Genomic DNA, 18,673 nt, shown 5'->3' with positions numbered 1-18,673 from the left:
AAATCTAGAAAAAACTACTCACATTTAAATCAGTTGTTGTCTTTCTTTTATAACTTTAGTATAAATATATGTAATTTTTGCACACACGTTGATTTTTTTTCTTTCTGTGAACGAAAAGACGTGTGTGTGTGTGTGTGTGTGTGTGTGTGTGTGTGTGTGTACTCACCTAGTTGTGCTTGCAGGGGTTGAACTTTGGCTCTTTAGTCCCGCCATCTGTGTGTGTGTGTGTGTGTGTGTGTGTGTGTGTGTGTGTGTGTGTGTGTGTGTGTGTGTGTGTGTGTGTGTGTGTGTGTGTGTGTGTGTGTCCCTTGTTAACAGATCTACCAAAAGAAGCTCACCTGTAAATCCTCCTTTTCCTAAATTTGATTTCTCTCATAGATAACTTCTTGCTGAAGTACTGCCTTTAGTCATTGCGTTCACCATTCACTAAGTGTCCAGCGCAGTACTGTAAATCACAATGTCAACGGAAGCACCGTGAGAAGCCTCGCCATTCCCATCTGACCAGCTGCCAAGGTCCAGGACTGCCACTGATAACAGGCAGAATTATGGACTTGGTGCGGCGGTCCTCCTGTACCTTCGCTCTAGATATTGTCACCTCAACACCGGAATATAAGCCAATTTAAATTGTAAATGAACACGAAAAATAATTGACTGAGACTCTATATATATGAATAGAGATCTGTTTCCTTATAATATTAGACAATTAGAAGTGCTAGAAAAAAAATAGACTTGCTTAGCAACATATCCTTCACGGTCATATCAACGGTCCTCTCCATCTTATAAACTTCTCTCACCAGCATCTCCCTCACCAGCATCTCCCTCACCAGCATCTCCCTCACCAGCATCTCCCTCACCAGCATCTCCCTCACCAGCATCTCCCTCACCATCACATCAGACGTATCAAGCCAGGAACAACAAGAGAGACACACAAACAATTTATGGTTTCATTATCCTCAATTACCGCTCATATTTCTTCCAACCCAATTTCGGATCTAATTGGTAGTCGCGTCTTGTTCAGGTTGAGGGAACCTTAAGATGGAAGAGGAGGAGGTGTGAGACACTCATGTCTTAAGGCGTTAATGTATATATATATATATATATATATATATATATATATATATATATATATATATATATATATATATATGTCGTACCTAATAGCCAGAACGCACTTCTCAGCCTACTATTCAAGGCCCGATTTGCCTAATAAGCCAAGTTTTCATGAATTAATGTTTTTTCGTCTACCTAACCTACCTAACCTAACCTAACCTAGCTTTTTTTGGCTACCTAACCTAACCTTACCTATAAATATAGGTTAGGTTAGGTTAGGTAGGGTTGGTTAGGTTCGGTCATATATCTACGTTAATTTTAACTCGAATAAAAAAAAATTGACCTCATACATAGAGAAAAGGGTTGCTTTATAATTTCATAAGAAAAAAATTATAGTAAATATATTAATTCAGGAAAACTTGGCTTATTAGGCAAATCGGGCCTTGAATAATAGGCTGAGAAGTGAGTTCTGGCTACTAGGTACGACATATATATATATATATATATATATATATATATGCTCCAGTGTGTACTCGTTTGTACTCTTGCTCGTTATCACTCGTCCTCGCTATCACTCGTGCTCGCTATCACTCGTGCTCGCTATCACTCGTGCTCGCTATCACTCGTGCTCGCTATCACTCGTGCTCGCTATCACTCGTGCTCGCTATCACTCGTCCTCGCTATCACTCGTGCTCGCTATCACTCGTGCTCGCTATCACTCGTGCTCGCTATCACTCGTGCTCGCTATCACTCGCCCTCGCTATCACTCGTCCTGGCTATCACTCGCCCTGGCTATCACTCGTCAGTGCTAGTTCAGTACCCTAACATTATTTTTAACTCCAACTACCAAAACATGTTTTCGCCTCAAATTAGGTCATAACCGAAAGGTCCCGGGTTCGATCCCCGGGCAGGGCAAGACGCCTGAGACCCTTTTCTCTCACCTGATGCCTCTTTTCAACTAGCATTAAATAGATTGCCCAGGGAGTTAAACATCTGCTCTAGGTGGCCTTCGGCAGATGGTCAGACCAATAGGAGGACATCAAAAAGATAAACAGGCTTCGTATCCCTGAGAATAGCAAAAACCCTCACATACTGTCCCCTTTTTTCTATTGAACACAATAGTTATTAATTGCTGTAATTACTCCTGGAAGTTCAGAGCTTCAATCTCACGTCTGAGGATTCGTTAAATTATAATCTGTAATTATGTATTCACAGTAATCATTGTCAATCAATTAAAACGAAATTAGTATTTTCTAATTTTATTAAGAACGAGGGATTAGAGAGGCTTAACAGTCCCGAAGGTTGATGCTCTTGTATTATATTATTAATCGTCAATTTAATTATTAATTATTTTATTATTTAATCGTCAATGCATCACTTGCAATGTAAGCCCCTGCACTTATAATTGCAATATTAAGCTATAGATGTGAACCTTACAATATACAACACTGAATGCAATGTTTACAGTGTACAACTGTGGATATAATACTTGCAGTATACAACCCCTGCATGCAACTGTTGCTATATAAAATCCATGAGGGAAACATTTGCAATAAATAACTTTGCATGTAACACTTGTAATATACAACCCTGAATGCAACTTTAAATATATATAATTTATTTGTATAAATATATGTATTACTCAATTTGTATAAATATTTGTATTACCCACTATTTGTATTACTGAATTTGTATTACCCAATAGCAACTCTAGCTATTACGTATGACATATTATATATATATATATATATATATATATATATATATATATATATATGTATATATATATATATATATATATATATATATATATATATATATATATATATATATATATATATATATATATATATATATATACACGTCAAACTTGAATGGTTCGCAAGCATCTAACATGCATGAGAAAACTCTTGGAGCCCCTAAAGGATTCGAACCCGGACAACCAGGGCCTCCATGCCCCTTGGCACCTCCAGTACTGTAACCACTCTGCCAACGGACTGTATAAAAGTATTGGAAAGTCGTCTGACTTTTAACCCTAATACCTAACAGCTCTCATGACCGTTTTGGACACAGATATTTCATCAAAATCACTTCATCATACTGGGGGCCGTCTGAACATCATTTGAGACGTCAAAAACTATTTCAATTGCGTTGAATTACGATTTTTGACGGCACAAATTATTTAATTTACGTTTACTTACGATTTAATTTCAATTAAATCGCTTGACGTCACAAGTGACTTCAATTAATTTTGCTTAGTTATGTTAGCTTAGGATAGTTTAGATTAAGATCGACTATGTTAGGAAGGTTAGGTTTTATCATATATATACTTTTGTTTTAACTAAACAAAATCATATATAATATAATGGAAAGCTTTATCATTCCATAAGAAAAACAAAAATAGAAAATATATATTTTCATGAAATTTTGCCTTGTTAGGCAAATGATACTGTCCGATTTGCTTAACTTGGCATGTGTAACGAACTACTTGACTAAGTTGGTCAAGTAATGCGTTCTGCCTATTACGGGTTCATCACGAACCAGAGGGTTCAGTTCCTGAACCGATTATGTGCCTCTGTAACCCTTTACACCACCGCCCACGGGATGGATATGGGTGTGCAAAATAAAGAAATTGTTAAATTAAATTGTACCTATCACGTACAACATCATATATTCAACTTTCAGATCGATCTTTGACCCAGTAGAAGAGCAACACACTCAGTACTGGCTTATAACCCCATAACGAGCTCGTACGGATTGGCTTTAGTACAACCCTTCCATCCAAAAATGTGAGTACTTATAGCAACCCTTAAATGAACAAAAAAAAACACGGGCTCACCATAGCCCGTGCTGCTTGGAACTTTTTATTCCAAGTAGCGAATCTTAAACAGCAACAAAGAACGTATAAAAATGGACTGTTATACCCAAAAATGTTCACTTTTCGAACTATTAGAATACTCCAAATGGTACCCCTAAAAAAAAAAAAATAATGAAACAGCATCTATGGAACCTGACCAAACCTGCTACATACACCAAAATAATCATCCCCAGTTAGATCTAATATAAGCCATCTTAGACCTATATTTAGCATATACAAATGCTGTATACTAAATCTAGGAAAGGTCAGGTTAGGGCGTTGACCACTTTTCTACCGTCCTGGTCAAAAATAACGATACAAAACGTGTAATACTTTGGACTCAACACACCACACATACGCTCGGTTGTCCAATACTTGCTATAAGTACTAAGACATTTTTGGATGGCCGGTTGGCCGTAAATAGGGCAGCTCACCCATGTATTTTTAACTTTGTGTGTGTGAGGGGGGAGGGGGGGGGGGGAGTGAGGCCCCATTATCTTAATGTCATTTTCAATTGCATATCATTATTTCTCCCCCTCATCACAATCAATGCTTTATTACTATCTTTAATATTATTGTCATTGTATCATTATACAATTCTGTCCGATACTGTAAATTGTTAATTATTTTTACTGAATTATATTATAATATTATTTATATATATATCCGCATCATTACGTAAACTGTTAAGACTGTTGTGACTCATAATTTCACCTCTAATTTACCTCAGTAATAACAATATTTGAGATAATAGTGATAATAATAATAACGAGAAAACCATTAAGAGTCATGAGGAGGATTCGAACCTGCACACTTGGTACTATCAAGCACACGCCTTAAACCACTAAACCACTGATATGCAACAAGACATGTGTTCGGGCGTATCTAGAGGGCAGGTTCGAATCCCCCTCGTCCCTCATGGCGCTTACTAATTGTCTCAGTGATACATGACATAAATATGAGTTCTTTGTGCAAATAATATTATAATAATACAAATAATAATATTGCTGTTAAACTAAACTATATTTATTTTGCCTGAAATGTTTCCTGTTCTCTCTCCCGTCTCTATCCTCCCTCCCTTCTCCTTCTGTTGCTCCCTGTCCTATGTCCCGTCTCGCCCGTCCTGCTCCCTGTCTCCCGTGACCCGGTGACCTCAAAGTGCATCTGGTGCTCCGTCTACCTCGTATTGGTTGGGCAAATTGGAACTTTTACACCCCCCAACGACACATTTTTCCTTCCATTTGATGCCCAATCATCTGGCGACAAGTCAATTTCCGCTGACTTTAACTCGTAAAACTCCCTGACTATTACACGTCGCCTTAACACACTCACAGGCAAGTCCCTCATACACACTCACAGCCAGGAACGCACTTTAATACAGTGTCAGCATAAGTTATCTCAATATTTACATATGTTGTACAGTAGTAACGATTTAAAACATGTCATACGTTATTAGAATACAAACGCAGTTACATTGTTATCTTTTCCTTTCATTTCTCTCTCGTCTCAGCTTCCTCACCATCTCTCACTTCACTCGTTATCTCTCACCTTACTCATCATCTCGTGTCTTATTCACTCCACCCCCTTACCTTTCCTATCATTGTTTTAACTCGTTCATTCCCCCCATTAGGTCGCTACCTATTTACCTCAATTAGCAGACATTTATCACACTCACCACTCACCTACCGCACTCACCACACCCACCCTCACTCACCATCTCATTACCTCACTCACCACTTACCTTCTTCACCACCCCTTACTTCAGTCACCATCTGTTTATCTCACCCTACCATTACTTTACACTCATCTACCTTTATCACCTTACCATTATTTTACTCCTTCACCATCCTCACTATCCCACACTCACCATCCTCATTACCCAAACATGAGGTGACGAGTGTTTATTTAGCACACACACACACACACACACACACACACACACACACACACACACACACACACACACACACACACACACACACACACACACACACACACACATATAGGGGGTCTGTGGCTGAGTGAACAGTGCTTGGGACTCGTGATCCTAGGATGCGAGTTCGATCTCCGGCGATGCCGGAAAACAAATGGGCAGAGTTTCTTTCACCCTGATGCTCCTGTTACCTAGCAGTAAATAGGTATCTGGGAGTTAGACAGCTGCTACGGGCTGCTTCCTTTGTGTGTGTGTGTGTGTGTGTGTGTGTGTGTGTGTGTGTGTGTGTGTGTGTGTGTGTGTGTGTGTGTGTGTGTGTGTGTGTGTGTGGAAAAAAAGCTGATTAACAGTTGAAAGGCGGGGCGAAAGAGCAGCCCTCAACCCCCGCAAGCACAACTAGTTGAATACACACACACTCACATACACACATCACCTTACGTCACATTTCGACACACATCAAAAGGAATCTGTTGGAGCTGAATATGACAAAGGCTGTTGGGCCTGACAGAATCTCACCATGGATACTAAAAGAGGGTGCTGAAGCACTATGCATACCACTTTCTATGGTGTATAACAGGTCACCGGAAACAGGAGACCTACCGGAAAGCTGGAAGACACCTAATGTAGTCCCAATATACAAAAAAAGGCTCTAGTATCATACCTTACTTTAGTATCATACTAAGTATCAACCTGATACTAAGGTTTCAGTGACAATATCATGGGACTGATTTATTGCGTGTTGCGGGTGTGTGACTGATTTATTGTGTGTTGCAGGTGACGCGACAGGACCGGGAGACAATAAGCGTGCTGAGTTTAGTGCCGACCAGACACCATCACGGCCGCCAGCTGCTGTGTCGTGCGGAGAACCCCAGTCTTCCCTTAGCCACCATCGAGGACATCTTCACCCTCAACGTTGCCTGTAAGTCTAAAATGCGACGAAGGTGAAAGATTAGACCCCATCCATCTTGGAACAAAAATATGGACTTGTTCTTGATTTTCACTGCTTAACAAACCTTAGTTCTTCAATTGGTTATTGGTTAGGCTAACTTCACAGTGACGTTCAAAGTGTCGTCGAAGAATATGCCGTCGGAGCTCCATCAAGAATACCCAAAGGTTTCCAGTCCTTTTTGACTATGTTTGGCTTGTCTTTGTCATCAGTTAGGTTTACCTTCTCTCTCAGTTATTCCACGCAAATTTTTCGCTATTAGTTTATAATTAAATGCAGAAAGGAGAAAATCATTTTGGTTATAAAGTCGAATCTTTCTTTAATGTTCGAAAACTGTTGTGAGTCCCTTGGTGTAAGACCTTCCCTGTTGTGAGTCCCTTGGTGTAAGACCTTCCCTGTTGTGAGTCCCTTGGTATAAGACCTTCCCTGTTGTGAGTCCCTTGGTGTAAGACCTTCCCTGTTGTGAGTCCCTTGGTGTAAGACCTTCCCTGTTGTGAGTCCCTTAGTATAACACCTTCCCTGTTGTGAGTCCCTTAGTGTAAGACCTCCCCTGTTATGAGCCTATTGATGTAAGACCTTCCCTGTTGTGAGCCCCATGGTGTAAGATTTCCCCTGTTGCGAGCTTTTCACTACAGGATATTTACTGATTTCTTTATTGTAATACAATCGTTGAACTGTCAGCCGAGAAACCTTCGCTCTCCACAACTTTGGATGAGATACATAACTACAGTAACTAAGAGACGTGATATCAACGACACATGCTGGACACATGTAAAGAAACATGTGTCCAGGACACACGTGGCCGGCGTTCATAAACCCGGACAAAATATTTAACTGGAAGCGGATGCGTTTTAGAATGATATCGAATAAGAAAAGGAGAAAATGGTGCGTTAAAGGAAGGGTAGAGAGGAAGGGGAAAATTGTTTTGTACACCAGGGGAAAATGAGAAGGCGTAGGGGAGGCACAGAGAGAGAGAGAGAGAGAGAGAGAGAGAGAGAGAGAGAGAGAGAGAGAGAGAGAGAGAGAGAGAGAGAGAGAGAGAGAGAGAGAGAGAGAGAGAGAGAGATAATTATCAGGGAGAAAGCGCCGAGCCATGACGACTATATAGCACTGGGAAGGGGTAAGGATAAGGATTTGGGATGGGACGGAGGGAGAAAGAATGGTACCAAACCACTTGGACGGTCGGGGATTGAACGCCGACCTGCACGAAGCAAGATCGTCGCTCTACCGTCCAGCCCAAGTGGTTGGGCTTGCAGTAGGGGGAGAGAAATGAAGAGTTTCAGGTACTATGTAAAGTAAAACAACATTGAGTATTAAGTTAGTTACTAAAGTTCCTGAAAACGAAAATATTTTAAGAAATAAAGTAGGTGGCTCCTAAATTATGTTTGCCACAGTATAGGAAAGTTGGATATGAACCTCCTTATACATCACAACCTTACACATGCAACACTGCTAATGTGCAACACTGTTAAGGGGGCATATCATTCTAAATCGTTATAAATTAAAAGTTGTTCAATTTGCTTATAAATTTTTTTATGAAATGGTTATAGAAAGGGCTGCAACTGGTCCAAGTTTCACCATCACACCCTAAACAGAAAAGGAGAAAAAAATACACAACGTATTATGCAACGAATGTTCAACATTCTCAAATAATCTCAGGGAACACATGTGTCAACTAAAATGTCTACTATGTGCTGTAGAAGCACAAACTCTTGTAATAATTGTAATATGTATGTGCAATATATTTATATTAATTTTTTTTTTTTTTTTTCTTTGGCCAATATTTTTTTCTCGTTTGTTATCAAGGGATTTGCATGAAACTTGCACACCTTGCTCAATGGAAGCCTATCTGCAACGGTGCCAATTATGAACGAAATCTGTCGAAGTCAAGCTCAGCTACAGGTGGCCGAACGTGGATCTTTATTTTACTCTGGAAAGTAATTTACACCTTCAAATTACTTCAGAGCTTTCATTTATTAATCAATTTACATGCAAATTACACCTTATATGTAGCGTTTGTGCTTCTACAGAATCTAGTAGACATTTTAGTCCAAAGTCTATTTGTTGATTTTATAAAAATTTATAAATATCATATATTGCATATTTTTTTAGAAGGGTAACTTTGAAAAATTATATTATTGCACTAAACACTTTTTTGATAAAACTGATCACTAGAATCCTTTATTATGTGCTTAATTTATTATCTGAGTGTTATAGAAATGATTTTAGTTAACACATGTGTTCCCTGAAACTATTTGAAAATTCATTGCATAATTCGTTGTTTAATTTTTTTCTCCTTTTCTGTTTAGGGTGTGATGATGAAACTTGGACCAGCTGCAGCCCTTTCTATAACCATTTCATAAAAAAATTTATAAACAAATTGAACCACTTTTAATTTTACATTGATATGCCCCCTTAATATGGGGGTTATATTATGGTGCCATTCATATGACATTGATGCCATATGACCACGACACTCAAGCAGGTCGGCGTTCAATCCCCGACCGTCCACAAGTAGTTGGGCACCATTCCTTTTTCCCCCCAAGTTCAAGTATGTTTATTGAGATAAGCAATAAACCCTGGAAACACAAACCGAAACTGTCTCTATTTTCCGCTTGTAACAACTTGTAATAAAGTTGTTACATCTTGGCTTAACGTGTTTATGACGTATTGGAACGTTGTTACAACTTGATATATTGGTTGTTATAACTGGTTAGGTGGTGTTAAAACTTGTTCGAACGTTGTACCAACGTCGTAATTTCGGTGTGTGTTTGGAGGGAATACATCTCAAAGGGATAGAGTAGCTTAGGCTATTTCTACCCCCCTTTTTCCCCCGTCCCACCCCTAATCCTTATCCTGACCCCTATTCTCCAAATAGTTCCTTTCCCTTCCATGTTTCTCATATCTTGCAGACCGGCCGAAGGCGGTACTGGAGGTGGACTGGCCACGTCGCTCAGAGCTCATGACGGAGGGTAGCGACCTCTTCCTGGTCTGCCTCGTCGAAGCAAATCCCAAACCTTACAAGATCAAGTTCTTCCATAACGTAAGATTTTATATTTTTCTCCTGATTATTGCGGAAGTATTTCATTTTTGTTTAATTAGCTCTATTTTCAGCTGTTTTGTTAAGCATAGAACATATAATTTGTTTCGTAAAATGTATTATTTAGCGATAACGTACTGGATTTCAGTGTACATATATATACGTATAAACTAAATTTATTTTTCACGTTTTAAGAAACAATATTGTCTGATAAACCCGGTCGACATTCCTATATATATATATATTTAGGGGTTAAAAACTAGCTGTCGAGTCCCTCTTCCAAAGACAAATTATGAGAAGCCGTGTAGGACAAAACTGTATGTCATTGGATAAACTTTAAATATGTTTTAAGTTAGAGTATTTCCTTAATTTTCTTTAAATATTTAAGACACATCTTTCCTATAGGATAGTCATCAAGTGATGAGAGGTTAGAGTTGTGGTGAGAGGCATTAGCTGTGGTGAGAGGCATTAGCTGTGATGAGTTGTGTTCATATGTTGTGCTCATTAGTAATTATGTCTGAAAAGTTGTTGTGATTCAAAAGTTGCTGAGTCTCATAAGTTGTTGGGTCTCTTGGTGGTTGTGGAATATATTGTGGTTGAAGGTTGTGAAGGGCCATAAGGAGAGTGTTATGGTGTGAGTGCTTCTCCACCGGTGGGCTGTGTTGTAGGGAAGATGGGTTCCTTGAGGTATAATGTTCCATTACATATGTCTCTCTCTTTGTATCTGTCTGCCTGCCTGCCTGTCTGCCTGCCGGTCTGCCTGTCTGTCTGACTGCAATGTCCCTGTGCAGGAGGAGGAGCTGGTACCCAACGAGGACGCTGGGGTACTGGTGAAGGAGGCGACGCTAAAACTTGAACACCTCACACGAGAGCACTCGGGCCGCTACCTGTGCGTCGCCTCCAACGTCGAGGGCGACTCGCACAGCAACAACCTCACCATCAACATCAAGTGTGAGTACGTGTTTGGGACTTGAGTGCTTGCTTTGTTCCTGTGAGCCCCGTGGCAAGCAGGAAGTTCACCCCTCCTGTCATTCGTGAATTTATACCCATTTAAAGCTGGTCTTTGGAGAAAGGGTAAACAATGGCATGCCACTATACAAGGCACTCCCCCAGATCCACACAGACCTGACGCTCCAACACACCCCAGCTCCCACACACACCTGACCCTCCAACACACCTGATCCTCCAACGCTCCCCCACACATGACAACACCATCAGGGCAGACACAGCTCACGACGGAGGAGGAGCCGCGGTAATGAGACGCCAGGTTTCATTTCCTATCCTCCGGAGGCGTCACAAAGAACTCCGGTAGGAGCATTTTCTCAGAAAATTGATTCTTCTGTTGGTTCTCGCCCGACAGGATCTAACCACAGGCAGGAGGGCAAGGTGAAGCATGGGGGGCAAGAGAAACAGCTAAACATTTGCTCCTTAAAGACAAGGAAATATGTCTTTAAGAACACGTAAACTTGCCTTTAAAGACAAAAAACTAACCCTTTAAAACCAGAAAATATATGGCCTTTAGGATAGTGATATATGTGCCATTAAAGAGAAGGGAACACAGGCACTTTAGAAAAAGGAAATACTTTAGGACGAGAGAGCAAATGCCCTAAAGGACAAGGGTTGATGATTTAATTTAATGATAATTAATTATTATATATTAATTATTGATAGTTAATATAATGATTTTGGGAATGAATGCCCTCAAATGCTTGGGTTTTATCAGCCCTTATTTGGATGAAAACTATTCAAGTGGTAAGAAATATTTTTCTTTGACTTGAAGAGAAAATACTTCTGACTAAGGTGACGATAATATTTCGAATGTTACGGGAGGCTAGAAAAACACCTTTGCATAATTTGAAATGATAATTTTGCTTATATAAGTCTACATAACGTTGCAGGCGATGAGTCACAATAACGTGGCTAAAGTAAGTTGACCAGACCACACACTAGAAGGTGAAGGGACGACGACGACGTTTCGGTCCGTCCTGGACCATTCTCAAGTCGATTGAGAATGGTCCAGGACGGACCGAAACGTCGTCATCCCTTCACCTTCTAGTGTGTGGTCTGGTCAATCTATGTAACGTTCGTTTAGGATTGAAAGAAAATTTCACGCTAGGTTTGCCTTCCGGGTCGAGGCCACTAGAGACAAGGGGTATTATTAAGGCATCAACAAGGTACGGTAAAAACACTCAAGGATAAATGAAAATATTTATTAAAAAATGAAAATTTTGGCAGAAGGAGAGGGAGAGAGGGAATTATCAAGGGAAAGCACCAAGCCATGGGGAGCCGGTCGGCCGAGCGGACAGCACGCTGCACTTGTGATCCTTTAGTCATGGGTTCGATCCCAGGCGCCGGCGAGAAACAATGGGCAGAGTTTCTTTCACCCTATGCCCCTGTTACCTAGCAGTAAAATAGGTACCTGGGTGTTAGTCAACTGTCACGGGGTGCTTCCTGGGGGTGGAGTCCTGGTCGAGGACCGGGCCGCGGGGACACTAAAAAAGCCCCGAAATCATCTCAAGATAACCTCAAGATAGCCATTACGACTATACAGCACTTGGAAGGGGTCAGCAGGATAAGCTGACCCCTTCACCCCTTTCTGAAAGAAGGGAAAACACGTATCTGTAGGAGACATAATACATATGAAAATTAGAGAAAATTTGCTTAGAGTACGACAATATTTCCAGGTTGAAGAAACGAAATATTCCCTGCATCCTGAAGGTTAATAAGACTTTAAGAGAGAAAAAAGGGGACAGAAATACGAGGAAAACAATATTAGAAGTGGAAGAGAAGTAATGAAGAGGAGGAAAACGTGCTGGGAATTGGGAACTGGAGAGGAGAAAACACCGGAGAACAACAGAACGAGAGGTGAAGCAATTATGAGCAGCTGTGAAGGAGATTGTCCAGGAAATTGATATGATTGGCTTACAGGAAGTGTGGTCGGGCCATTAGCGACCGACGGAGTGCTGACATTGGGATGTGGGACACGAACGTTTACGTGTTTCACCACATTATTAAGGAAATACTGACAGATGCCTCAAGCGTTTGGGATTATGTTCTCAACTTCACCTGATCAGACGAAGACCCATGAGCTAAAAAAATTATTAATGGAAATGACATGAAGGTGAGAATTCAGTGGATATTATCTGGGGTATTCAGTGGATATTTCCTGGTGGGGTATTCAGTGGATATTATTTGGGGTATTCAGTGGATATTAACTGGGGTATTCAGTGGATATTAACTGGGGTATTCAGTGGATATTAACTGGGGTATTCAGTGGATATTAACTGGGGTATTCAGTGGATATTACATGGGGTATTCAGTGGATATTACATGGGGTATTCAGTGGATATTATCTGGGGTATTCAGTAGATATTACATGGGGTATTCAGTGGATATTATCTGGGGTATTCAGTGGATATTTCCTGGGGGTATTTAGTGGATATTTCCTGGGGTATTCAGTGGATATTACTTGGGGGGTATTCAGTGGATATTACAAGGGGTATTCAGTGGATATTATCTGGGGTATTCAGTGGATATTACCTTGGGTATTCAGTGGATATTATCTGGGGTATTCAGCGGATATTACATGGGGTATTCAGTGGATATTTCCTGGGGTATTCAGTGGATATTATCTTGGGTATTCAGTGGATATTACATGGGGTATTCAGTGGATATTATTTGGGGTATTCAGTGGATATTAACTGGGGTATTCAGCGGATATTACATGGGGTATTCAGTGGATATTACCTGGAGTATTCAGTGGATATTAACTGGGGTATTCAGTGGATATTACATGGGGTATTCAGTAGATATTATCTGGGGAATTCAGGGGATATTATCTGGGGTATTCAGTAGATATTATCTGGGATATTCAGTGGATATTATCTGGGGTATTCAGTGGATATTTCCTGGGGTATTCAGTGGATATTTCCTGGGGTATTCAGTGGATATTATCTGGGGTATTCAGTGGATATTACATGGGGTATTCAGTAGATATTATCTGGGGAATTCAGGGGATATTATCTGGGGTATTCAGTGGATATTATCTGGGGTATTCAGTGGATATTTCCTGGGGTATTCAGTGGATATTTCCTGGGGTATTCAGTGGATACTAACTGTGTATTCCCTCTTTCTTGGAAAATACAACACATACACTTATTACTTACATCATTTTATACTATCACAAATCTTACCAATTATAAAGTTATCTAATTTATATAATCCTGGACTTACAGAGATATCATCAAAATCACTACTTTTTATAAATGAAGATTAAAACATATTTCCATATTTTCACTCAGGAATTTCCTATAAATAATCATGAAATGGCAGAATTATTTCATTTTTTATATTGAATTCTTTATTTTCAAACTAAAGAAAGTGTAATGAGTAATTTGGCTTGCTTTATCAATAAATGATGACTTAGGGTATTTCAAATATAATCCTAGACTATAGATGGCACTTATTTCATCAAGGGGCCGGCCGGCCGAGCGGACAGCACGCTGTACACGTGATCCTGTGGTCCCGGATTCGATCCCGGGCGCCGGTGAGAAACGATAGGCAGAGTTTCTTTCACCCTGATGTCCCTGTTACCTAGCAGTAAATAGGTACCTGGGAGTTAGTCAGCTGTCACGGGCTGCTTCCTGGGGGAGGAGGCCTGGTCGAGGACCGGGCCACGGGGACACTAAAAAAGAAGCCCGAAATCAACTCAAGATAACCTCAAGATAGATCTATAAACTCAGGACTACATATCCTACATAAACTCAGGACTACATATCCTACATATCCTACATAAACTCAGGACTACATATCCTACATAAACTCAGGACTACATATCTACTAGCCCTCAGAAACATTGAACCAATTACAATTCCTTTTACTCCTTGATGTTGAGATCAGTAAAATTGTACACAAGACCCAGCATTTGTTGGTTTTCAATATACAGAAAACATGAAAATATTTTCACATTTATAAATGATACCATTTACGAACTATAAAGAGTTATCTTGTTCCATTTCCATTGTAACCTTAATGGATGGCGCTAGATTATTTCATTCTAATAACAATGTATCCAGGTTTCTAGTCTTAGGCCACAAGCACAACAGATCATCAACATAACGGAATTATGTACCATTAGGAGGCAAAATTTTTTACCTAATAGTCTTATTTCATAGAACTTCATATATGGATTGCTTAAAACTGGAGAAACAGGAGAAAGAGGGTTATCCATAACAATTACAAGTTTTTGACAATAATACATTATTAAAAACAAAATTAGAGTTAATAACGCAGAGTTTACCAATTCAATTAAAAATGATTTAACCCTCCCAGTTCATATTTTAACAGTTCTTCAGGTAAAACTCTAAGTCTGGTTCCAGTGTTCCAGTGGATGACTTTAATGGCAGTTCCATAGCTTCAGTATCATATAAGCTGTCGAAATGGCTAGTCCAAATTTTACATCATATTGTTGGCAATATGTTCAATTCAAATATAAATAATAATGTTGATTTAGTTTAAAAATTATGTAATATGAAATACCTCTGAAATTATGAAATGGCTACTTTGATGTAACTTCTATACTCACTAAAGTTCCAGTTGATGAGTTACTAATATATTTATCTGATGAACTTCTGAAATGTGATTTGCCCTAACTAGTTCCAACCTAAATAGAATTGATAAAACTGTGTGTTATTAGCTCTAATTTTGCTTTTAATAATGAATTCTACTGTCATAATGTTGCAATGGCCATGGGTAACCAGTTGACCTGCTGGTCGACCAGTCCAGCAACCAGGAGGCCTGGTCGACGACCGGGCCGCAGGGACGCTAAGCCCCGGAAGCACCTCAAGGTAACCTAACCCTGTTTGTCTGTTGTAGCCCTCTCAAGGGTAACCCTTTCATGGGTAACCGTCTCATGGGTAACCGTCTTAAACCTTGTTTGACCTCTCTTATAGACTCACCGCGGTGCGCCATGACCCCTGGAGTGGTGGGAGTGGCTTTGGGAGAGGTCACCAACATCACCTGTCACGTCGACGCTGACCCAGACAATGTCACCTTCATGTGGACCTTCAACAACGCCGCCAAGAGGGTCAGAAGCCGCGTCATTGACAGTAAACTGTGAGTTCCAATCTCTCGTGAGTGAATCTGTCGTTTTATCTGCCATAGAGGACAGTAACAAGACGTTTCTTTAATTAAAACAGTATTGTAGTGAACTATTAGTTATTATTTGTATTGTTAGGGAAAACTAGCGGGTCTTTTGATGATTTATGTTCCAAACAGAGAAGGTGCGGTAAATATATAATGACACATGTTATGTATTTGAGCTCTGAACTTTAGTTTATGTAAATAACGTTTTATATCTTGATTCTGCATTCATAGTTTATTGGTCTATAATATTATATATATATATATATATATATATATATATATATATATATATATATATATATATATATATATATATATATATATATATATATATATATATATATATATATATATATATAAAAAATTACCACAAAAGATAATACGTCACCGATGGACTCTGGAACAAGGAACGGATCTAAGCTACATCTATTTTATAATCTTAGAGTTGTATACAAGAAATCCAATAAGTAAGCAATCTTAATTTTAAAATAATAAGAATTACAAATGTAAATTAAAGATTCCCTCCTATAAACACTGAAGAGAATAACATGTCCTAAGCTGATAAAACACAAATATTAAGGAAGCAAACATTTTTTTAAATTAGGTTAAGTACCTTCGACCTGTTTTGCGTCTTCCTAAATGTTTTTTTTTTAAAGTCTCAATAACATCATAATGGCCCCGAAACAAATCTGTCGCTCCGGTCATTACAACATTAAAAGTTCCGGGAAAAATTAATTATCTTACGCTTTTAAGAATTTACAAGATTTTGGAAAACATAAAGTTTGGAGTTTCTACCTTAAGGAATATTTTTTGCTCTTTTCCTCTGTGTAGTTGAGACGAATTAATAGAGGAGGTAGAGAAGGAGGAGGAGGAAGAGGTGAAGGAGAAGTTGTTGTTGTTCCCTGTTATCCCATTTTTCAAAACATCTTCTGATATGGGTGTCGACTTCTCTATTGTTGTGCCCGTTGTTTATAGAGACTTGAATGCTTCTAATAAATGTTCCAATTTAAGTTTTAAAACAAGTCTGCATAATAAACAGAATATCTCAATAAAAATATAGATGTTTTTAAATTAGCTCTCATGTTGCTGTATTTTGTAATGTGTCTATGAATGTTTACACATTTAAAAATTATTGATTTTTAAACTTTATTTTCATTCATTAAGAATTATTTCAGAAGTGACAGTGATTAGTTCTTGTATAAATGAATAGCTATCTTAACTTTTTGCAAACCATATCAATTATAAATATACAATCATTTATGTGAAGAATTATTTAATTGATCTGACTTATAAGATTTAATGACACACTTAAGGATAAATTTATATGTATAATACAATTTGAGGAAGGAGTTAATTTCCAAATTTCATTCGCAAGAGAAGAACAACATAATTGAGTATGAAGAAGCAGGTGAGAGAAAGACATGGATAAGGACACATTAATATTCTATTACTTTGTTTTTACTACTTATCCTACTAATTATCTCTCTTATTTATATCTTTAATTATCGCTGTTTTCCCCGCTTCCTTTGAACCTTAAATTTCCTTTCAATCTCCAGTGCTCTGACCTTCAATATCTTCCTATATCTCTAACCCTCCTTCCCTACTTCACTCTGTTACAGGCACAGTGCCTCAGGCTTGACCAGCGTGTTGAGGTACTCCCCTGCCTCCGTCAGAGATTACGGCGTTCTCTCCTGCTACGCCTCCAACAACCTGGGGACACAGCGGGAACCCTGTACCTTCACCTTAGTCACGGCAGGTAGGTGCTGGCTGGCTCTTTCACCTTAGTTGATAAGTCCAGCAACCAGGAGTCGCCTGGTCGACGACCGGGCCGCGGGGACGCTAAGCCCCGGAAGCACCTCAAGGTAACCTCAAGGTAGTTACGGCAGGTAGGTGCTGGCTGGCTCACCTACTGACTAGCTAGTTCCGTTCCTGGCAGATGGCCTGTGAGACTGAACAGTAGAATTAACAGCGAGATAATTTATTTATCAAGGAGTAAGTGACAGAGAAACTTGGGTAAATAATGAAAAATGACTTGGCTAGTGACATCGATGACGGATCAGTGACATCAACAGTGACCTCATTTGGATCACTGATCTGCAAATGTTTTCAGGAGTTCACTGAAAACAGATCCATTTTGTAGCTTCAGTATTTCACCCATTTCTTTGCTGTCATATGTGAAGGTTCCATCACTCTTGCGCAAGGGCCCAATCCAGGATGAAATTTTTGTTCTAGATTTTGCATGGAGGAAAAAAAGTATTTTGGATTTTTCTCTATTTTACTTATGACCTTTTGCTCTTTTTTTGAGCTCACCTGGATTTTATTGCAACTTTAGCTCAATCGTTTCTATTTCTCGACATAGTCTTCTTTGTCGTTCTTGGGAGAGAGTTGAGCATATAAGATGTTCTGTAATTTGTTTCCTCTCCTGTAGAGGAGACGCCGTTCTCAAGGACCCGTGTGACAAGGACCCGTGTGACAAGGACCCGGGTGACAAGGGCTCTATAGTATGGTTGTCCATGGTAGGAGCGGTCACTGGCACAGTGCCTCTGTGTAGGCACTGTAGAGTACTCTGTAGAGTACTTGTTTATAATTTAGGAAACACAATCCCCCCAAAAATATACAAAATACTAAAACTTTACGTATGTTAAAATAATTTAAATATTACGTTTGTTAAAATGATTTAAATGTTACGTGTGTTAAAATGAT

General features: G+C 39.3%; 1 protein-coding gene across 1 annotated transcript in view; it reads left to right on the top strand.

Annotated features, from left to right (window-relative positions):
• Window positions 1-18,673, top strand: part of LOC123759447 (neural cell adhesion molecule 2) — a 255,243-nt gene that overhangs the window by 201,999 nt on the left and 34,571 nt on the right. Inside the window, exons 7-11 of the mRNA XM_045744532.2 lie at window positions 6,615-6,759; window positions 9,699-9,829; window positions 10,618-10,777; window positions 15,778-15,940; window positions 17,590-17,726. Of these exons, the coding sequence (XP_045600488.2) occupies window positions 6,615-6,759; window positions 9,699-9,829; window positions 10,618-10,777; window positions 15,778-15,940; window positions 17,590-17,726 (736 nt within the window). The remainder of the gene's footprint in view (window positions 1-6,614; window positions 6,760-9,698; window positions 9,830-10,617; window positions 10,778-15,777; window positions 15,941-17,589; window positions 17,727-18,673) is intronic.

This window comes from Procambarus clarkii, chromosome 32 (assembly GCF_040958095.1).
Source record: "Procambarus clarkii isolate CNS0578487 chromosome 32, FALCON_Pclarkii_2.0, whole genome shotgun sequence".
In the NCBI taxonomy this organism is placed as follows: Eukaryota; Metazoa; Arthropoda; class Malacostraca; order Decapoda; family Cambaridae; genus Procambarus; species Procambarus clarkii.
The sequence above is the reverse complement of the archived record's forward strand: the minus strand, read 5'-3'. Positions and strand labels throughout refer to the sequence as shown.